General features: G+C 53.0%; 1 protein-coding gene across 2 annotated transcripts in view; it reads right to left on the bottom strand.

The window, feature by feature from the left end:
* The window catches only part of Ttc7a (tetratricopeptide repeat domain 7A), a 98,617-nt gene that overhangs the window by 20,779 nt on the left and 54,831 nt on the right, over nucleotides 1-23,007 (bottom strand). For both annotated transcript variants that reach the window (XM_029531633.1, XM_021217720.2), the window contains 5 exons: nucleotides 22,089-22,206; nucleotides 21,110-21,167; nucleotides 19,896-19,968; nucleotides 15,448-15,608; nucleotides 2,392-2,508 (listed from right to left, as the gene is read on the bottom strand). In XM_029531633.1, the coding sequence (XP_029387493.1) occupies nucleotides 2,392-2,508; nucleotides 15,448-15,608; nucleotides 19,896-19,968; nucleotides 21,110-21,167; nucleotides 22,089-22,206 (527 nt within the window). The remainder of the gene's footprint in view (nucleotides 1-2,391; nucleotides 2,509-15,447; nucleotides 15,609-19,895; nucleotides 19,969-21,109; nucleotides 21,168-22,088; nucleotides 22,207-23,007) is intronic.

The following is a 23,007-nucleotide window of genomic DNA, read 5'->3' as shown; positions in this document are numbered from 1 at the left end:
AGAGAGAGAGAGAGAGAGAGAGAGAGAGAGAGAGAGAGAGAGAGAGAGAGAGAGAGAGAGAAGCTAGAACAGCAGGGAGGGCCAGAGACAAGCAGAAGGACAGACAGACCAGCATGTACCACCCAGGCGGACACAGAGACTCCATAGTGTTGCTGCCCTCCTTGAAGGTGAGACCTCTACTTCCAGGCACAAGCACTGCTGGATGGCTTCTGTGCACAGCCTGCATGAAGGTTCAGCTGCTGCCCTCGAAAAGGAATCCTCAGACTGCCAGGTGGCCCCAAAGGATGCCCTGACAGGTGACAAACCTGGTGACCTCCTATTGTTCCTTATCCATTTCCCTAAGTCCCCGTGTCTCCCATCTGAGAGCTTCCTCTTTTCTCAGAGGAGGAGGTGCTGGGGTGGGGAGGGGCAGGAAGAAAACGCTTGCTCAGAAAAGCAGTAACTGTTGCTCTCTCCGCTGGTCCCTCCCACTGCCAGGGAAGCCATTGGCACCTGAAATTGGCTGAGAAAACTCAAAGAGAACCAGAAGGTGTCTTCTCTTTGGAGGTATACCAAGATGCTGGCTCCACAGATGTCCCCACAGCCCAGGGTATCTTTGTTGTCCTAACTCACACTGGCCCTGACTCGGTTTTGTCAGCATGACATCAGCTCACAAAGCTATTGACTGGCACCGGGTCGGGAGACTACTTCAGGCTCACTTCCATCCAGGCACTCAACAGACTTGTCCTCTCTTAGGAGAGATCCTCTCCTAAGCGTGGAATCAGCCCGTCTTGGGGGACTGTGCTGGCTAACGTGCGGAGTTTACTTTGAAGATCCTTGTACCAGAGAGGAGGCAGGCCAAGGGAAGCAAGTCGTCAAGACCACTATGGGCAGGGCCCAGTGGCTTCTGGGTGACGGTAGCTTCACGAAGGAGGGCCTGGGGGTGATGAGGATATCAGTGTGGTTTGAACAGAACCCAGAGGTGTTGGGTGGGGTGGCGCAGGCTGGTTAGGGTGGGTGGGCAGACCAGGCCCTCAGACCGTAGATTTCGGTCTTAGTTTATGGTTGCCCAAAATTAGATTTTTACAAGCACTGGGTTCTGGTCTCCAGCTCTAGGTTTCATAGAAAAACCCTTCCGGTCTCCTGAGGCAGCCAGGAGGGATTGGATCCAGGCTTGGGGGCCAAGCAGCAACCTGGCTGAGTCCTGCTGAATGTTAGGTTAAGAGAGTTGTGGAAGCTTCCTGAAGAGCTACTCTACATCATGGGCCCGAGCAGCCTCTCAGGACAGAATGGAAGGAGTGTGTGGTGACTTGGGACATCAGCTCAACTGCCCCTGCCCCTGTGAGAACACCTGCTCTGAATCAAAGCTACCCCTCTATGGGGCCTTGTTTAGGCAGGCCACTTGGATGTGCAGCTCCCCCACCAGGCAGATAAGAAGCAGCAGGCTCCAGGGCAACTCCTGTGCAAACTGAGCCAGTCTGTGTACCTGTTGCGGCTGCTGCAGCCAGAGGTGTTGGAAAGCAAAGCACATTTGAATGCAAACACCCAAAGGATGATCCTTGGCCTTCCGGTGCCCACCACCAGGGAGTGTTTCTACTCCCTCTGTGAAAAATCCATCGTGCACAGCTTTCTGGAAGTTTCTACCTATGAGTCCTGTCCTGCTCTAGGATCTCCCAAGCCAAGTGGCCTGCAAAGGGAGGGCTGACCCTGAGGGTTTCCCACTCCATCCTACTTTCCTGGGGCTCCTCTGATTTTACCAGGAGAGAGGGTTCTTGAACGCAGCAGTTCTCAACTTGTGGGTCATGACCCACTTTGAGGGGGTTGAAGGACCCTTTCACAGGGATCCCCTAAGACCACTGGAAAACATATTTATATTATGATTCATAACAGTAGAAAATTACAGTTATGAAATAGCAATGAAAATAATTTTATGATTGGAGGGCCACCACAATGTGAGGAACTAAATTAAAGGGGTGCAGCATTAGGAAGGCTGAGAACCATGCTTTAAGTAGTATGGAGGCCTTCTAGGTTCCCAGAGTTCGTGTACATACACATCCTAGTCTGGGGCTCAGGAGGCTTAGGTTCAAGTCCCAGTACTGTCACATAACAGGCGCATTAGATAAGGGCTGAGTCAGTCTCTGATAATGAAGATGTACGTGGCTGGTGCCGGGCCAGACAGAAGCAAGAAGCCGCACCTCTCTCAGATGCTGTCTTCTAACCGGGTCTTTGTGTGGGCTCTAGAGGGACCGCCAGGGACAGCTGTGAACAAGAAGGGCTGAACACTGAGCTCCACGTCTCCCTTCAAACCACCAACCCCAGTTTATGGGTACTGCGGCCTTTCAGGCAGCCACCACCTGCCTACTCTGCCCGCTCTCCTGCGCAACCCCAGGGGTGGCGATGGCAGCCACTTACCCCAGCTGAGAGAAGTTGTAGAGGGTCTGCCACAGCCGCAGCATTTGTCTGCAGGTCACGAGGGCTTCCTCCGGGCCTTTCAGCACCTGCTCCAGCTTCACCTTGGTGAACATCAGGCTATGGAAAGGAGAGCTACAGTCAGCAGGCCCTGGCGAGGATTCCACACCGCCTGCTCACCTCCCCAGCCCATAGAAGCACAGCCTCTACCACACTCATCTACCACACTGAGGCTTTCTCTCCGTGCCTCAGTTTCTCCTCACCTTCACAGCCTAACAACGAGATACCTTTTAGTGTTTGCGAGTGCCTGCCTCACTCACCCACCCACCTTGATCATACAGTGTATCTCCCTGCCCTCCTCTTCCAGTAGTCAACCGTGACTCAGCTCTGCCTGGTGTATTCTGCACCTTTACAAGCTCAGCTAAGTAACACCTTGAGTTCTACTAACACGGGGCGGGGATTTATACTTCTGTGCCCCACATAGCACCAAGTCTCAGCAAGAGCCACAGCTGGGAAGTAACCTCTTCTTGTGTCTCCTGTGTATGGGTGTTTTATCTTGCATGCATGTCTGGGCCATGTTCCTGCAGTCAGAAGGCAGCTTTCCATCAATCCCCTGAACACATCAGTGGAGGCCAAAGCATTTAAAGCAGTCCTTGTTCATTCACCAAAGGACTGGGGCGGGGGGCAGGAAGCCTTGCGGTGTCGAGTGCTAGCCTTTTCTTCTTAGGGAGTCTGCCTGTGCTGGAAGAGGGGGGCCAGGCAGCATGGAAGTATCACGGTGTGCCAGTGTTTTGAGATCAACACACTGGCAATATATTCAATACGGCAGCTACCTGGACAGCCTTTGCTGAGTGGCTGAGCCTCTGCGATCCACACAAGGCTGCGGCCTAGTTCTCAGAGTGGTCAGCAAGCAGAGACCCCCCCTGATCCATCTCACCGCTGCTGGGAGAATCAGAGGGACCACTGGGCCATCACCTTGACAACAAACATGGCTCGTGTGGCCACACAGGCCTGCTCCAGGGAGGCTGAAGTGGGCTGTGAGCCCCACCTGAAGTGCCAGGCTGCAGTCTCACTTTTCTCTGGGCTGAGGCCTGGGCCTCCAGGTTCACCCCTTGGGCCTTTTGCAGCTCTTTTTAGGTTATGACTTGGAAGACAATCATGAAGAAGGTGGAACTCACCCTAGTGTGATACTCAGAAGAGAGTCTGGGTTCTGGGCACACTTTTTTTTTACCCCACTGTTCCTCAAAAATTCCTTTTGTGTTGCTGGCGTTAGCATCTGCCCTCTCCCTACTGTGGCCTCCCCTCTCCATCTGCCCATCAGCCTGGACTTAATTATTTCTGATAGGCTCTCATGCAGCCTAGGACCACCTAGGACTCACTCTGTGGCTGGGAATGCCCTTGAGTTCTGGGCCCTCTCGCCTCCGCCCACCACGTGCTGTGATTACAGTGTGTGTAATGCCCTCATGAACGAAAACTTCCAAAGAGGCTACATCTGGCTCTGAGAGGACACAGCTGGAAAGGAGTCCGTCAGCAGAGATGGACTGGCTGATTAGAAGCTCAGTACTGTGGAGAGACTGGAATGGTGCAGGCCCGGAGCCAATTACCTGATTTTAGAATAAGCTCCGGTCCTCCAGAACAGCCACTCCTTGCCCACACCTATGTTGGACTTAGCATCTCATGACAGTAAATAAAGAACCTTTAAAGAATCTAGTGACTGGCAGATAACTAGCTCCTATCAAGCTGAAAGCTAAGAATGTCATCAGTCAACATCTTAGGCCAATGAAATAGCTCCCCCCATCACAGTGAACCTGCCTCAATGATGTACTTGGATTTATGACTTTCTCTGTTCTGTAAAACTATAAAATCTTAAAAAAACAAAAACAAAAAACTGCTCCCATGTGGGAACATGGAATTTGGGGTAATGTAAATCTGTGCTCTGGGACCATGGTCACTTAAAATGGCTCCAGAATAAGCTGTATCTTATTCCCTTTACGATGAGAGCTGTGGACTTTATGTCGACACCCTGTTTTGTGTAGTATTAAGGTCTGGACTCCGGGCTTCACATGCCCCAGAAGCATTTTTACCAACTTTTTGGTTTTTGTTTAGTCTGGCTTTTGAGACGGGCTCTGCTACAGCCTCCGGGCACACCTGGGACTCTCGACGACGACGTAGCCTAGGCTTGAAGTTGTGCATGAACATCTTGCCTCTGGGGTCCCAGGCATTCCCCACCATGCCCAGCTCCACCTGGACTTTAAATCCACGTTGCCTGATCCTTCTGCAATGTTTCTTGAGCATCATGCCCATGACTCAAGTTCTATCTGTCAGGTCCCAAGGGTAGAAACTGGCAGAACAGGGCCCAGCCAGGAGGGAGGAGCTGCAGGACACAGTGAATGCTGCCTGCCTCTCCTTCCCCAGATCCCTACAGAGTCCAATAGGCCGATGTTAGGCGTCTCTGGCTTCAGGACTATGAAGTGGAAGATACCTTAAGGTAACAATCAGAGTGCTTAATAATAAATGCCAGCTTGCCCAGAGAATCACGTGCCGTGTTTTCGGATCTGAATGCGGAGGAAGAGAAGGAGCAGTGTCTTGCTGGAGCTGCTGTCATCCGATGACAAGGTGGGAGGAGGAGGAGGAATGTGGGGGAGTGAAGGGACTCAGGCTGGGCAGGAAGGCGAGAGCACGGAGAGCCAAGGGTTAGGGAACTTCAGCCTAAGCTCACCTTCCCCTGGGCAGCCAGAGCATCAGAGTTCCCAGAGCAACCCAGGCCCCAGCTAGGATGAGAGCTCATCAGAGCTAGGATGAGTTGGGTAAACAGCCTCCATCCTCACAGGCTGTAGCCTCCCTCCCAGTGGCTGACATTCCACTAGCTTGAATGACCTGGAGTGGAATTTCTCAATCCAACCACATCCTCGCTATGTTGGGCAACAATCACCCCTGGGTGTGAGCCCCAGGCTAAGGGTCCTGAGGGGTGCCCTTTCCCCAGCCTTAAGTAGGCTAAACAAACCCAGGATGGTCCTTACAACCTAGCTGGAGTCCCCTGGCCTCTGTGGCATTTGCAATTTCCTACAAGAGCTTTGAGGAGTTGACGGCCTGCACAGCTTGCTTTGCAACTCCATCCAGCTGAGACAAAGGATGGGTCTGTGGTCTCTCCCTATATGAACGCAGAGCTGGAAATTAAACTTTGAGCCTTGATCAGAAACTTTGTCTCAGCTTCATCTTTCTCACACACCCATCTGTCCTTTTTCTTTTCCAGCCCCCCCTTCAGGGACCCAGTTAATCCACGGCTGCTGGACAGCCACATCGAGGCTCCAAATCAGCTCCTGAGGCTGGAAGTTGAGCACTGCAGGAGGAGTCATACAACAGAGCTCAACCTGCCTAAAGTCCACACCATCTGTGCACAGCCTCTGTGCGATCCTCAAGGCCTTCCATTTTGGGCTCCACCTCTCATTCCTGCCTCTTTCCTGTGACCTTGGGCCGATGACTTGGTGGCAGCAGTTCCTTGATGCTAGCAGTTCCTTAATGCTTTCCCTTGCTAGGGCTCCTGCTAGGGCTTAACCTTTCCCCTTGTGACATCTGGCCAACTCCTACACAGATGTCACCCTCCAGCTTTTTCTGTATCTCCATGTGGCCATATATTCCCTTCCCAATATACGTCTTCACATTTGGAAGTACACGCTGCTGGAAACTCGGTGTTAGAATGGTGGCGACAGGGATCTACAGACTCAGGTCTTGAAACACTTGGATCCACGGCTCACTAAGGCGCTCCTTATCTAGCTCTTCAGACAGAGCCCTTGGTGTGTCATTGTGACTGGCTGGAGTTATGATTACAGCCTCATCAGAACCCTGTGCTTCTGGGGGTGTGGGGGGTCGGGTGGGGTGGGCGACAGGAAAGGCAGATCGAGCAAGCCTGGTTTTCTCCTATCTTCAGATCCATCATATATCACATAGAGATGAGTCTAAAATGTCTTTAAGTGAATTATAAAACTTTAGGAAGAAATTCCGAGGCTGAGGTCCTCCTTCAAGAAACCCCTAGGTGACTGTGCATTCAGCTGGCACCTAATTACATGCCACACCTCTCTTGTTTAAAAGTTTAATAATGTTAGTAAGTTCATAGGCAGTATCTCTAGTCAGATACTCCAGGAAGAAGTCTGCGGCCAGGCCTGGTAGAGGTGGGAAAGTCATCATTTATCTTGGTGACCAACAGTTTATGCCCACCTGGCCAATAAGTTTCACCAGCTCACTCAGCCCTCAGCAGCAATGCCCAGCTTCCCCAGTTCCTGGGTTGGAACTTAGCATACATGCTTAGCGTGGAACTCTGGTCACTTGGCTCCTTAGAGCTGCGCTGTGGGAGGGACTCAGAATATCGATAGGCAACACACTGGCCGATTCCACTCCAAACTGCTGCGAGCAAGGCCTTACCTCACCTGAGAGGCTCTGTGGAAGGAGCCACGTGGTCCAGGTGTACTATGTGTGTTCCTGGGGTGGTGTGCAGGTGTCTAGCTCTTTCTGACTAGCGGGTTAGGGAAGCTTCATCTCTGGGATCGAAGGCAAAAAAAAAAAAAAATCTAACTGAAACTTTTCTGTAGGACTAGAATACCAGAATCTACTGGGCCAGGAGGGGGTGGCCAACTTTAATCATTATAGGCCTTAAACTGCACCATGAATATTGGCCTGTGTACTGGCTGGTTTTGTGTCAATTTGGCACAGGCTGGAGTTATCACAGAGAAAGGAGCTTCAGTTGAGGCAATGCCTCCACGAGATCCAGCTGTAAGGCATTTTCTAAATTAGTGATCAAGGGGGAGAGGCCCCTTGTGGGTGGGACCATCTCTGGGCTGGTAGTCTTGGATTCTGTAAGAGAGCAGGCTGAGCAAGCCAGGGGAAGCAATCCAGTAAAGAACATCCCTCCATGTCTCTGCATCAGCTCCTGCTTTCTGACCTGCTTGAGTTCCAGTCCTGCATCCTTTGGTGATGAACAGTAACATGGAAGTGTAAGCCAAATAAATCCTTTCCTCCCCAACTTGCTTCTTGGTCATGATGTATGTTCAGGAATAGAAACCCTGACTAAGACAGCCTGAGAGACAAAAACTTGAACCAAAGTCTCACCTCTGCTGAGCGTGTCACAGGTTCCATGCCTGTAGAACAGGAGGAAAATCACCTACTCACATACTCGTCGTACTCCATGAGGCTGAAACCCCGACGAGCTATGATCAGCAGCTGAAACTCCAGGGAAGCCACAGCTGTCCCGAGCATCAGGCAGGCTTTCTGCTTTGAAGCTGAGACCTTATCAGACCCAGAGGAGCATGTTTCTAGGCCCGTTGCCTCTGAAGGTTCTGGAAAGTGCCTGAGCTTGCTGGCCTGCCCAGTCATCTGTAGCCCATGTGACGCGCGCCCTCCTTGGCTGTGAGGACCCTCCTGCAAGTGTCCAGCGGGAAGCTGGAGTACAGACAGAAGTCTGGCCTCTCATGGAACCAGATGAGGGAATCACCCTGGCCCTGGCTCACTTCCTGGCAAATGAGGGGTGGGGCACTTCACTCTTTTCAAGGGTCCCGGTCTGTCCAACTGTGCCTGCACAGCCGCAAAGCAGAGACGGCCATGGAACCACACAGGCTGTCCCGTTGCTGTGTAACTGTTCTCTGGTATTCTCAGACCTGCCTTCCTGCAAGGCTCAGGCTTAGCTAGTTAGGCTTTTTCTTCCAGTGGCTTTCCTTCATGCTCCACAGACAAGCCTGAGCACAGAAGACCGTAGCTGAGGCAGAAGGAGCCCTCAGAGCCTCTGGCTGTCCCCAGGGGCCAGAGCAATTTCAAGGAAGCAAGCCTTCAGGGAAGCTTCCGGAACATTCCATGATTCCTGGCCCCACTCGTCCCCACTGTGCTCTTGAGGTCCCGGGAGGCCTTTCTTGTTCTCTCTGGCTCCTTGAAGGGTGGTGGCAGGTGTGGCGAGTGTGCAGAAGGGGACATTATCTCTCTAAAGGACAGTAATTAGTAATTCTAGCTGATGGCCTGCTGCGCCGTTTTAATGAAGAGTTCTATTTTTATAGAAAACATATAATTGAGTGGGAAAGCAAGGTGCTCTCTGAGCGAGGGCCGCACTGCTGTAAGGTTTAACTCCTCAGGTTGGAGGCTGAGCCCAGTGGAATCCCTGGCTTCCCCAGCTTGGCCTCAGATAGCTGAGCTGACTCTGATGACACTGTCTCGTTCCTTCTTGGAGCCATGGAGCCTGGGGTAAGACACAAACTCAGAGACCCATCCACGCCCTCATCTGTAAAATGCGAATGGAATGGTGGCAGTTCCCATGACTCCTGGGGCTGCTGAGAGGAGAACAAGGTCAATGCAGGAATGCGATGCCCCAGGGGTCCAGGCAGGCCACACTGTCCAGCCACCAGTTCTAGTCCCCGTGCTGCCCCTTACCAGGTATTTAATCTCACTTGATATGTCACCTCACTTTGCCATTAACTTCTTCATATCAGAGTTATAAGGTCAAATTACGGTGGGTGTGGTAGTGTGGGTGTGGTAGTGCAAGCCTATGCTCCAAACACTCTGGAGGTAGAGACAGGAGGGTCAGTAGTTCGAGGCCAGCCTAGGCTACATGAAATCTTGTTCTATTAAAAACAACACCAATAAAGTCAAATCAGAACAATTAAAGCAGGACCAGGACTGTGAGATGCCCAAATCCTCCAGGTTTCCTCCCGTCCCCTCCTGACAATCTGAGTGTCTCCTGGGTGTACAAGTGTCCAACTTCACACCCATCCTCCACCCCCGCCACTAGGACAGCAAGCAGAGCAGAGGATGCAGACTCCAGTAATACGGGGGGGGGGGGGGGAGGGGAAGGTCAGCATCCAGTCTCCAGGGCAGTGGCTCGGGTCTGAAATGTGAAAGCTCCGAGAACAGAGGTGTCTCTGGGGACCAGTGAACTTGGATGCCAGAGGGATCAGGACGGTAGCCAGGGGGTGCTGAAAAAGGCAGATAAATGTCTGGAGCAGGGACAGGGGTCCCCACTTCATGACAGAGTAGCAGGATGTGCAAGGAGACAGAGAGGAGCTGTCCTCCCTCGGGGACACCTCCAGCACCAGTCAGTCCCCTAGGTTCCCCTAGGTGATCTGCAAGGAGGACCAGCCTCATCTAGGATGGTGACGCATTATCCTAGAGGGCTCATCTAGGAGGGCTAAGTGACGCAGGGTTCCCTAGCTCCTCCACATCCCACGGCTCTGGGAAAGCCAGGAGGGGGAGGGGCGGGTTACTCAGGCCCGAGCTCCTTGAGGGTGTGACTTTTATAGGGACTCTCACAGGAATGGCCTCCCTGAGAGGGGAGGGGCCGCCGCTAGTTTTATGACTTCCCCTCAGACTAATCTTTAACACGTGAGGGATCCTTTTTTTTAGTAGTTCTTAACCTTAAAGCTAATGATTTTTTTTCCTCCTGGTGTGGAGGATTACTGTGACCCATGTTCCCTAATCTCAAAGGCTCATAATGATCTTCCACCTCTTAATAAATTTAACTCGATCCGGCTCCGAAGCCTTAAAAAGCAACAGCTCAAAAGCCCCAGCTTCCCAGGGTAGTAGCTCATGGCCTTCAAAGGACCCCGCTCCGCCCGGTGAGGAGCCCCAGCCTACAGATCTGGTACATGGTGCCCTGAACAAACTATTCCATCTGTGTGCAGTGCCGACTGTCAGCTGACCCCACCCCTCCAGTCTCCCAACGTCCTTCCACCACAGGTCACTCAACAACCCCCCCCAATAACCTCTCAGACGTGCGCACGACTCACACCACGAAGGGCCTTGCCATTTCAGGTAGACTGTCTGAGGGGCTCCCAGGGAGGACGAGGGGAGGGTCTGGCCTGGTAGCTAGAGCCTCAGTCTCTACCCCTGTGGTTTCCAGCAAGTGTGCTAACCCCAATGGCTTCCCACTGAAGAAGCAGGGTCTTGCGGGCAGAGCAGCTAATGAAAGCACGGGGCTCTGTCCTCGGAGGTGCTCATGGGAGAGCCGAGGAGGAGAAATGCTGAATGCCAACCCCGCTCAGCCAAGGAGGAGCTGACCTTTGAGAAGGATCTGAGGGTGCCAGTGATTATGCCTGGCTTAGCACTTAAGAGCCCTGGCTGCTGTCCCCAAGCACTGTGGCAGCCAAGCGTGTTTAAGGAACCCAGCAGAGTGATAAACTATGTTAGTGTTAATACCTTTGATCCCAACCCCCTCTTCAAGTGTTGGTATTTTAAGCATCCTTTTGATGTGCTACAAGTCCTTAATAAGAACAATCCAATAAACACACTGGGTTTAAGGCAGAAATGTTAGCACAGGTCCCAGGGCTCTGATCCCTTCTGCTTGGAGGACTACCCCTCCAGAAATATGTCACATGCAACCCGATAAGTAGGTGTGTTGAGGCGGGGGTGGGGGTGGGTAGGTGGCTCGGAGAAATGCCCTGGAGGCTCAGTTTCAGCCTTGACTGGATCTAGCTACGGTCTGGCTCCAGCTAATACCTAGTTATATCACCTCAAACATTTTCCAAAACAGCCCTGGTTTCCTGGGGCCGGTGGATGCAGCCGTTCGTTTGTTTATCTGGGGCGAGCAGTGGCTTGTGGAGAGGGCCATGTTGTTCCTACACTGGCAAGTTCCTCTGTGGCTCTGACACTGGCTCCCTCAGGACTTCCCCGGTCTCCTAGGACTAGGAGCTGGGCCAGCAGGGGCTCTCTGGAATGTCTATTGTGTCAGATAAGGGGTGGGTAGGTGGCCCTGCCCACTGTGGAGGTAGGAAGAAAACACATTTACTCCCGTGTCACTTGTGGGCCCTGGGTCCTCAGAGTCAGTCAGTCTGGCGGGCTGCAAGGCTGGGCGGGGGGTGGGGAGGGGAATGGCTGACAGCTTGGTTATTGGAAAGCTCCCATCTTTGGCCTAGGGACTTTGTTTGGTTTCTATGGTGACCTTCACTACAAGGGCCTGACTAAAGCTGAAGGAATGTGTTACCTAAAACCACCTCCCTACAATGCTCATGGTGGTCCATCCCTCCCCACCCCAGATTCCTATCCCCCCTGGTCAGGCTTCTCAGCTGCTTCAGCCATGGGAAGGACCAGCAGAGACAACTCTGGGCCTGCTGAAATTCTCCCGTTCCCCACAGGAAGCCAGTGGACCGCCTGGCCTCGGGCCTCCTGGTACATGTGTCCAGGGCTTAGTGGGAAGCCCAGAGGATTTCAGGAAGCTGCTGGGGGTGTCTGGTTCCCGTCACAGCAGGTTCATACTGTCCCCTTGGAGGGGTCAGTCTGCCTCATCACCTTTCGGCCTTTTAAAACCCGAGCCGTGCTAACCAAAGGCCGTCCCTCAGCACGGGCGTCAAGACCCCTCCACTTGGCTTCCTGAAGGGTTTTCAGAAGCTGGGCTCACCAGAGGCAAGGCTCTGCATTGCGTTCCCATGTGGGAACAGTAACTGCTCCCCTGTGTCACTCACAGCCCAGCCTCCTCCAGATCCCCTTCCTTCAAGCTCCTGGCTCACTCACTAAACACTGTCAGTGCCAGGTGTCGATGGGACTTTGTGGCCTCCCCTCCACACCGAGACCTTGTACACAGAAGTCCACCAACCAGTGACCTTCAGTCCGTGTCTCAGCACACTTGAGAAGCAAAAGAGTCAGGGCAGATTGTTAAATTTATTTTATTTAAAGAGGAACACGTTGCTGCCGGTGGCACCGAAGTGACAGACGTGACTCAGGGCACTGACCTGCCTGGCTCTCACACTAGGATACACTCAGAAGATGGACGTCTGCTTAGAGGTCAGCATCCTCCTTTGTCTAGGCCTCTCCCAGGCAGTAGCAGGCAAAGCAGCCATCCCTACGCTGACCTGCTGCTGGCTTCTGTTCTCCCTGTGGGACAGCCCTCGGGTTCACTGAACTGACTGATGACTCTGTAGAAAGGGGGAGCCTCTAGAAGGCCTGGCCACCAGGATAGCCGCTGCAAGGTGGCTTGGTGGGAGACAATCCACATCACAGGCCCGAGGATACACTCTGTTAGGGATGATGAGCTCGGGCCGTAGCGGGTTGGCCTGTGTTGTTTTGCTGAGCAGTATTTACTGGACTGGTGGTTTAATTAACTGTTAGCAACAGCTGGAGTCCCACACAGCCTGCTCTTAGCACAGAGGCAGCTGGGGGAGTGGGACACACAGCCGAAAATCGGTGACATTTTTCAGTGATCCCTGACCCGTAATGGACTCAATGACATTTCCTGCTAATCCATGGACTTCTATACCCCAGGACTTCATCTGTGGGGAACAGTTTTAATTTATTGGCAAAGAGACCTGGTCACTGGATAGAGCTGGTGTGTGTGTGTGTGTGTGATTTTTCTTTTTCCTATAAGAAAGATTTATTTTTTCACACTCTGGTGAATCCCATGAATTCCTGTCTGTTAGTTTTGTAGCCTTTTAGGGCCAGTTCAGATCAAAGCAGAGTTTCGGGTCTGGGAGCTGATAAAGAAGACTTCTCCACATCATTGGATCCCACTAATTGAGCAAACCAAGGGAGGGAGGTCTCCTCAGGGCAGATCACACCCATTCCCTGGCGCTCTGCAGAACAACACTCCAGTAACAGGGAACAATACTGTGCAGGGCCTCATACCCTAGAGCTAGCCTCTGCTGCCCCTGGGTGCAGTCTCTGTCTGTAAGCAGTTCTTGTGGCATAGGCTGCCCCCTTAAGGCTCTTCCTGCAGAAGCAGAGACACTATTTTCCAGGCAGCTCCACAAGAACACGGGGGTGGGGGGTGGGGGTGGGGGCAGGCAGGGAGGGGAAGAAGAGCACCAGGGAGAGGGAACGAGGACGATCAGGATGCACACTGGCAAACACCCATTTCCGCCATTACCACGGTTCTAGGGGCTCGGTCCCTTTAAGAACCTGCTGAAAGCTATCTCCTTGCAAACAGAAAAATTCTCACTTATGTACACCCATGGGGGCTCCTCCTGAGGTGGGGGTTGGGAGGGAGTGGGGAGGTGGGGGGAGGGGAGTGGTGGGCATCAATCTCAAAGCTCAAACCTCTCCATCTGCCTGTAAGGGGAGAACGGGGAACGTCCTGGGGAGTGCAGCTGGGCAGAGCACTGGGCCTCACTCACACCGCACCTTCCACAGCTTGGGGTTCAGGCAGACTCCCAGCAAGGGAACAGCCTCCCAGAGCAGGCCAGGGAGAGTGCACTGGGCCAGCAGAACATTCAGTGCTGAAATCATGAGAAGATGCTGAGAGCCAGGAATGGGAGGTGTAACCCTGCTCTTCTCCTTTCATATTAGGGTTCTCATGCAAAATCTGTCTGGAAAGGACTCGAGGTCAAAACAACATTTAATGCTGCAGGGCCAAGCATCTTGCTCAGCAGTGCTTCTGTTCAGTGTGTCGGTGGGCACGGCAGGCACGGTGGGCATGGCGGGCCCAGCGTTCCTTCCCTTCCCACCCAAGAGTTCTATGCTTTCTTCCTTGAATGTTTCTTGTCCCACTTAGTCCAAGAGAGTAAATGCATGCCCAGGTAAGTGCAGGCATGAGGAGACACACGCACTATCACACAGAGCCAGCAGCAGTGTCAGGACCTGCCAGGCAGGTGAGGATAATCTGGGCAAAGCAAGGCACCATTGTGGAGAGCTCGCCTGGCACCACGGCGGAGAGCTTGCCTGGATTTTTACTGAATATAAAAATCACGGTGGGGCTGGAGAGATGGCTCAGTGGTTAAGAGTATTGACTGCTCTTCCAGAGGTCCTGAGTTTAATTCCCAGCAACCACATGGTGGCTCACAACTATCTATAATGGGATCTGATGCCCTCTTCTGGTGTGTCTGAAGAGAGCAATGGTGGTGTACTCACATGCATAAAATAAATAAATAAATCTTAAAAACAAAAACAAACCAACAAACAACCCACAGGGTTGAGAAGATAACTGAGTAGTAGGTAAAGGCATTCGCCACCAAGCCCGAAGCCCTGAGTGCTATCTCCAGGACTCACCGGACAGAAGAGAACTGACAACCTTGAGGTGTCCTATTGACAGCCACAGGTTTGTCACTGCACATGTGTAAATTAAAAATAAATAAAATAAAACTACCACCTGGCACTACTGTACTACACCTGGGTTTCCCGTTGCCATACCTGCCTGATCTGTGTTTTAGGAATTCCTGAAGTGTCTTATAAAATGAATTATCATTTCTCCAAGGATGGATGGAGCAAGGCTCAGAACCCGAGCTATCCCCCAATTCAAGGACAAACTATCAAAGTGGACGCAAGCTCTATCTACACTCTTCGACAGCTGGGATCCACTGGGACAGGAGAGTGGGGTATGTGGAGAGGACCAGACAGGATCAGGGACTGGGCTGGGGGTGGTTTAGATTACAGACAGCAAACAGTCTGGGCAAGAAGATGGGAAAAGGCTCAGGGGTCATCAAGCATGGCCTCCCCTTGATCTCCTCACAGAGCTATGATGTGGTTTCTGCCTTGGCTGACCCTGCTGTTCAGCTTTGACGACAGTAGGTCACTTTGTGGTGGGTAGGGGAAAGAGACTCAATCCTACCCTACCTGCTGCTCTCTGGCCCAGTGCAATGTGAACCCTGCTCTAAGAAGCAGAGCTTGCGGTTGGTATAATAAACATGAAGGGTCAGGGCCACCTTGAAGGAATAGAACTATTTCCCCAGCTTCCAGAAACGGATGCAGTCCGGATGCCTCCTTTGCCCTCCACCAGGTCAGCTAGCTTTAGGATTTCATCCTTGGCTGGCCGTGCTAGTGTCATGATTAAGTCACACGCCTTACCAAGTGGTGCCCTCAGGACTCGAGGGTTGGATGGAAGTGACAGTGCACATACGCAATCTAACAGTTCTCCTCCCTGAGCCCACAGCCTCTACTCAGGGCCCAGGAGTCCCACAAGTTCACTAGTCCCCACCGAGCACGCTCTGCATGACGCCACAGCCCTTTGACCTTCCTATGCGTCCTTGTTGCTCTGCTCAGTGTCTATGCAGTGGACACTCTACCCTGTGACCTGGCTGGCAATGTGCCAAGCTGAGGCATACACAAGCAGCCATGCAGGGACCAAGCCAGCCCTCCACGTAGCAGTGACCCCAGGAGACTCACTTGAAATTTTCAGGATGCTCGGTGATGGCCATGTTGATGACGTCCAGAGCGTGCTGGTGATGCTTCTGGGCAGAGAAGAGCAGTGCTAGCAAGTGGAGGGCGTTGGCATCATCTCTGCACATCGTCAGGGCCTCCTGAAGACGCTCCATGGCGCTGGAGATCTGCCGGGAGAGACCGCCGGTTTAGGGACCTTAGACTCTGATTCCAACGTGGAACGGCTCAGCCCTACTCAAGCCCTACTCACCAGAAGCAAGCATCTTGAATGGAAAGAGTAGGGAGCCTTAGGTATAGGCTGCCTGCCACAAGGGGAAGCCCATTCCCAGAGGTTGGCTAACGGGGTCAACAGAGTCCACTCAAGGGGCACCCCAGGTAGGTGGGACAGCATGACTAAGGCAGTGTGCGGCCTAGCTAGACACCATTCTCGGTTTTTGTACTCTGAGTTTTCCAACTTTACAATTAAGTATTGTTCTTTAGTAAGATTACATAGGGAAGATGAGGCCAGATCGCATCAGGGCCAAGGAAGCCATGGAAAGAGTCTGAGAAGCTACTGCAGTTGAGGCAAAGCCTTTCCCTCCCTCCGGTGGGGCAGACCTGCTGACACACAAAGCCCAAGTGTTTACAGCTTGGGTGTGCCTTCCTGGTGCAGAGCGAAGGGCCACAGGCTCCCACTACTTTGAGTCCGGCAGACAGACAGGCAAGGAGGCTGACACAAGCCTGCCTCTGCTGCCTTACCAAATCCTTGCTCCTAGCTGGGACTGGGAAAAAAATCTGATAGGCTCCTCTGTTGAGGGAGCTCTATGGAGCCCAGCGCGTCTCGGGATGGATCGTAAGATCTCTGTGATTTTCCTCCGTCTGATTCTGCCAGGTACCTTCACCCTGGCCCTGGCTGGACCACAGAGGTCAGAAAGTTCAGTGAATTCTCCTCACATGGGCTGGCCTGAGAACCCTGCACAGGGCCTGGGAAGTTTCCACAAATATTAAGAAGTGAAGGAAATGCTGATAGTCACCAGTGGAAACAGGAGCCTACCAAGGAGGCTGGACTGTCCTGGTGTGTGCCCACCCTTCACTACCTCCTCCATCTCCAGCAAACACATGCAAGGTGATCTCTTGCTCCCAGGGAACCTGGGGCGAACTGCCACCTGCTATCTGAATCAAAACAGCATGCTCTTTGGAGACCATTAGGCCGTTAGCGAAAGCAACGTCTTATTTGCCAGTTTGAAAGATCTGGGCCTCTTATGCCCTGGAGCTCCTGCCTCTTGTGATTGCATTTCCTATAGGTTAGGCACATGCCTTACTGCGATGAATCGAGCTGGTAGGGCACACACAGCCGGACGTGTTTGTGCATCTTTTAACCTCTTGTCTGTCTGAGCATCCCCGTCCTGAGGGGCTGGCATTTCAGATCTGGTTAGTACAGGCTGCTAAGACCACTCAGCCAGCTAATGAGGGGCTCAGTGTAGGGTAGTGGTTTTCAACCTTTCATACAGTCCCCAACTGTAAAAGTATTCCATTGCTACATCATAACTGCATTTTTTTTTTTTTTTTTGCTGTAATGTAATTCTGCTGTAATGAATTGTAACACCTGATGTGCAGGATATCTGACATGCAGCCCCCGTGGTGGTTGCAACCCACAGGTTGAGAATCTCTGATGTAGGCTAACTCTCGTAAACCGCAGGCTCAGAGTGCTACGGTGGCACCCCATCACCTCCCTCCTCAGACTGGCTGTCCAACTCGGCTTACTTCCCCAAAAGCACGCGGCTTCTTCTCCCTGCTGACTCAGTAAGTGGTGCCCTCACTGCAAGGCCTTGCTTCTGTCAGGATGCCCGTTCATTCACTTGCCTGCCCTGAGCCACCGACCTACCCCTGGTGGTTGTGGTCGCTTTGGCTACGTAACCAGAAGAGAGGGCTGGGAGAGCCTTCTCAGCAGGCAGTGAGGAGGAGGGTTAGTTTAGGCAGCGCGCTGGCTACAGACCAGGCTCCTGCGTCCTTCTGTTCATGCTCACCACAGCAGGAAAAACAACTTTACAGGACGCTGATGGAGAAACACCCTCCCCGCTCACAGTCTCACAGGGCTCCTGAGTAGGGTGTAGCGTGTGCACCCCACTGCTCTGCGGGTACCTAGGGCGAGGCAGGAACACCCCTCTGGTCTGCATTTCCTCTGCAGTAGGATGTGGTCAGATAGGCAACCATGGTTGCTCAGAGGTTGTGTTCTGTGTCCACCTAAGCCCCCCAAGACCTCACAACAGAGGAACTGCAGGTTTCTCCCTGCTACCCCGAGGGTGCATGCCCATGGCAGCTGTATTACTTCTGCTTTAGGCTCCGCCCACAACAGGGCTCACATTGTTTTCAATGCTGTGCTGGAGTCTGAGCACAGGGCCTCTCGTGGGCTAAGCGTGTGCTAAGCGTGTGCTCTACCACTGACCTCTGCAGACACTTCTAAGAGTCCTGCTCACACCGGCCTCACGTATTCCTCATGGCGCGTTGCATTCCCACTGGGCCAGCCTCATCAACGGCCTCCTATGGCCTTGGAGGAGGCTACAGGCACCAAGTGCCAGGTCTAGAATTGTGCATAGGTCAGGAACATGAAGAAGCATATAAGATTGGTGTGGCTACCATCTTAGTTCATGTGACTCTCTAAGTCTGGTCCTGCCCAGTGATTCACCAGACCAGACCCTGCAAATCCCCAGATGTTATAGATCAGGGCAGCCAGCTGTGGTCTAAACAGAGAGAGACAGGTAGGGTCACAGAGACCCAAATGGGTGATGATTCTACCTTAAGAACTCACTCAAGGTCCTCAACCTTCTGAGACTTTCCAGACCCGGCGTCCCTGAGGAAACAGAGCACCAGCATCCACTGGCCTGACCAGCACTGCTTTTGGAAGATGGGCACTATTCATCAAGATAGGCGAATAACTGAAGAGATTTTTTAAAATGCACCACCGAAGGTCTATCTTTAACGAAATTGGCAAGACAAACTCCCAGGTTCCTTTACAGATGGCTAAAAATAGGGCAGCCTCAGGTAACTTTCCGTCTGTTTCCAGAAGTTGAGTGCTATCTCCAGAGGAGAGGCATGCAGTGAGCAGGGCCTGGGAGTCAGGCTGGGTATATGACAGAGGTGGCCAAGTGATGAATGAGTCACAGGGGAGGAGAAGCAGACAGCAGGCAGGAGGAGTGGGAGGGGACACGGAAGGGAAGAACTGAGAGAGAAGGGCTCAGACTGACAAGTCAGGCTGCACAGGCACGAGGAGTCCAGGGAAGGCAAGAAGGAAGGAAGGGCTTTCAATAGTGAGGCTTAACACAGTGAGAAGGTCAGAAAAAGCAGGCACCAGGGGAAGGAGAGGAGGAGGAAGGCGGAGTCCCACTGCCCCTGGGCCAGAGGAGACAGCCAAGCTGCTCAAAGGTTAGGTAAGGCAGGGATCAAGGGCCCTATCTCTAGGTGGGCCAGGAGCTTCTTGGCTGGGGCAGCATGGACTTCGGAGCAAAGACCCTTGGCTCCACCAGCTCCTAGGCTTAGGAGGGCCTCAGTGTCTCAGGCATACAGTGAGGTCATGCCCCTGCGAGGGATGTTGGCTATGTATGAGTGTAGATTTCTTTTTCTCTTCTGCTTGGTTTCTGGAGACAATGTCTTACAGTGTATCCCGGACTAGCCTGGAACTCCCACGCCGGCCTTGATCTTCAGAGTTCTGCCTTAGCCTTTCAAGTGTCAGGGTTGCAGGTTGCACACTGTAGACCTGCTGTAGGCCGGGTCTATATAGGAGGCTTTCTCCAGGCAGCTTGGAGTTTAGTGTGTTTCCCAGTGGCAGGAAAGGAGATCTGTACTGGGGTCCCAGGCCACCTACAGTAGTCCCCAAACAGTCAGGGTGTGTGTGAGAGAGTCAACACGCACTGGGTCGAGGTCACCAGAGATGACCAGAGTCCTAACCTGAGGTCTGCAGGGTACACAAAGCCAGAAACTCTGAAAGGCCGGGGTCTCCGGACCCCGACCTCATGGATGTCTGTGGGGAAAAAGGGGTTCTACCTGGAGAGCTACAGGCGGTCATGTTGGTGATGGTCTTGGTAGGACAAAGGTAGTCAGTGGATGGACGGACCCTACTGAGGTCAGGCCTGCAGTGGTGTCTCTATGGTCATTAAAGAGCTTTGGGTAACACGGTAGCCAATCCAGAAATAGCCCCATGTGCCAATCACTCTTTCCCTGCATTGGAGGTGCAGTACATAAGCAAACAATGTTGTCGTCATTTACTTGTTTCTCAGACAGCAATATTCTCAGAAAAGTCAGGGCGCAGAATAACCTTTCCTGTGTGCCTACCTAAGTGGGCTGGGGTGTAACCACACCGACAGAATCAGCAGTAGACCCTTCACAAAGATGCCCACATGAAAGATAAAGACACCAAAGGAACAGAGAGGAGGTCAGATGTCCCATGGGTCTGAGGCTTAGGAAGTGTGGCAACACACCTGTCGGACGAGGGCCAGCTGCAGGGAGACATAGAAGATAATCTGGGGGTCATCGGGTGCCAGTTCCCGGGCTCTGCAGGAGAGAGGGAGTCAAAAGTCAGCTACTATCAAGTGAGCAGCGTGCTAGCCTTGTGCTGGGTGCTGTGGGCAATATGGGTGGGAGATTCTGCCAGCCGATGGAAGGGAAGGACAGGGATGGGGGAGGCACCTGTCTCAGCCTGACTGTGGCTCTCCTGCTAAAGGACAGTGCACTGCCCTGACGAGGATGCAGGCCTCCTCCTGCCTGACCAAGAAGCCCGGGGGATGGCAACACGGACCGGGAGAGGTGGGGAAGCCTCAGGTGTTATTTAGGAATGGAATATCCTGCTTTTGTGGCTGGTGGACAGCCTGACCCAGAGGGAGGTTGCTGGATCACATGCTCCAATCAAAGTGGTACAAGGAGACCTAGTCAGGCCCTCCCAGGAACAATCCTGTCACTTCTGTGGGGGAGGACGAAGGCTTAGAGGGAACGAACGCATAGGTCAGGCCAGGGGAGGGAGGCTCAGGTGGGCTGGGTGTGAGCAAAGCGGGGCCTGAGGAAGGAGATTTATTGCTTTCTTCACTCCCGCATCCAGGAAATCTCTGTGAGGTCCAGGCTGTAGGTGGGAGGTTCCTGCAGCTCTGATAAGGTCAGGCAGAGGCTACAAGGACTCGGTGGTTCTCAGCTCTCCTAACGCTGCAACCCTTTAACACAGTCCCTCAAATTATGGTGACCACCAACCATAAAATGACTTCACTGCTACTTAACAACTGTAATCTTGCTACTGTTGCGAATCATATCGACATACATGATATCTGATGTGCAGTCCCAAGGTGACCGACCCCTAAGGCACCTACAGGTTGAGAACCACTGCCATATAGGCTGCTTTTCCTGCCTTATGTCGTATGTCACAACACCAGTGGAAGCCTGTGAGCCTCAGGAGCAAGGGTTGGGCCTGGCAGATGTAGAGAGCCAGCTGTGAGCTGACCACAAGGCTCTCCAGTGCCCAGGGTTAAGAGCAAAGTCACCTGACCACAACAACATACTCCTGCCTGCTGGGTGACCTCCTGGCAATTTGGTTTCCTTATCCATAAAAGGGAGACAGAAACATCCAGTTCAGAGAGTGAAACTGCACCGGGGGACCCTCCACTGTATCACTCTGCATGCGAAGAAGCAAAGGGTTAGGTCTTCTCACCTCTCCAGTGTCTGCAGTGCCTTGCGGTGAAGCTCATCTTGCTTGGACTTCAGGGTGGCTGCAGGAGACAGGATAGATTGAGGGGTCACTAAAGAGGAGCAGATCTCTCCCTGGCTCATCCCCAGGGCACAGGAACTTGGTAAGGAAGGTGCTTATCAGGGCCCCACGTGCAACCTCAGGGTGCAGTAACAGGATACAAGGCACAGGCGACAACTGTGACTATAACTGCAGACTCTAGCTAAGGGATTGGTGACCATCTCACTAGCCAGGACGCCAGCGCTTGAAGATCCTATGATATAATGTGTGAGGGGCAGAAGACAGCCAGCACCAGACTCATACATGGCTTCAAGGGTACCTTGAGGCTACACACAGGAGCAGGTACTATGAGATGCAGGCAAAATCTGAGTGGGGTTCATCACCTCCTCCCCTCCAGACTTCAAGGACACAAAAGCAGGCATCCATCTGCTCAAGGGAGAGGCACCGGGCTGAACTAGAATGGCTGGGAACAGAACATGTGGCCCAGGGCAGGTTGGATAAGAACCATATGATACTCCTGTAGATACTTGGGGCTGTGTCATGTTTGAGGAGGGATTTCAAAGACCCTGGAGGCTTGCTGCAGAGCCGAGGGTACAGGCAGGCCTGTGAGGAAGGAAGCCACAGTGGGGTGAAGGATTGATGGCACTGTAGACCGGAAGCCCTATAGCAGTGTGGCCGGGTAGCACCTTCATGGTGACAGACGGATCCGTGAGGAGGAATGGTATATTAGTGGTCGTCCGACCGTCAGCGGAAACTCTTGGAACGGAGAGACGTGCATGCACGTGTGTGTGGCAGGGAGTGTATATGCATGCACATGTCCCAGAGGAGTGTGCTTGTCTGTGGAAAAGCAAGGACAGATCACTAGCGGAATGAGATGCTGTGGGATAGTTAGGAAGCCTGAAGCAACATCCCCAGGCAGTGAGTCCTAGGGCCAGACACTCACCATCAGTGGCCTGCAGGCTGTAGGTGAGGCCCAGGGCCAGGTAGCCTTTAGGCAGGAACTCTCCTGCTTCCTCTCCAAGGCCAATTACCACGGTGGCGAAGTGCTCTGCCTCTTCTAGCTGCAAAGAGGAGAGGCTGTGGTCACTGCTGAGCAGGGAAGGCAACACAGTCACCAACCTGCGGCACTGCCAGCCGCAAATACGAACACAACAGTTCCCCAAACTGGAACTGTAGGCCACGTGACTTATGCAGGCCGTACGACTAAGTAGGAGAGCCAGCTGTTTGACTGACCAGGAAATGCTTTCCAGGACCTGTTCCCCCTCCAAGGAGCCAGCGCTCAAGGTCACAGGTCCTGGCTCTTCCAGAAAGACAATCCCCAAAGCCTGATGTACTGAGAATGTGAACTCCAAACAGGTTAGTTATCTGTGGCTCCTCCTCACGTGGTCTCTCTGTTCTGCAGACAGAGAGCGAGGCCTGGTGCAGGGCCTTGGGAACATGTGCCTGGTTGAACGTGGCCGACCTGCAGAGTAGGCAGGCTGCCACACAGGCTAGTCTAGGGCTCGCTCCCTCCCTTCCTGAGCAGAGGAGAAAGGCCTTGGGCTGTTTTTGTCCTGGGAGCAGGAGACTGTTCCAGTTGGGAAAGGCCCAGCTGGCATGGGACACATGGGCACACCTGACTACACACAGCATGGGACACGATGAAGGCTCAGGAGGCAGAATTTATGGACACCCTGTGGCACCATAGCAGTGAGGCTGTCTAGGGTGTGGGGCTGGAGCTAAGGCTATGTTGGTTCTCATGTGTCACCACTAACCCTTCCCTAGGTTCCTGTGGTAGTCTGAATATGCTTGGCCCATGGGAAGCGGCACTATGAGGAGATATGCCCTTGTTGGAGGAAGTATGTCACTGTGCAGGTGGGCTT

Source organism: Mus pahari, chromosome 18, assembly GCF_900095145.1.
Source record: "Mus pahari chromosome 18, PAHARI_EIJ_v1.1, whole genome shotgun sequence".
In the NCBI taxonomy this organism is placed as follows: Eukaryota; Metazoa; Chordata; class Mammalia; order Rodentia; family Muridae; genus Mus; species Mus pahari.
Note: the sequence above shows the minus strand (reverse complement) of the source record. Positions and strands in the feature narration are given on the sequence as shown.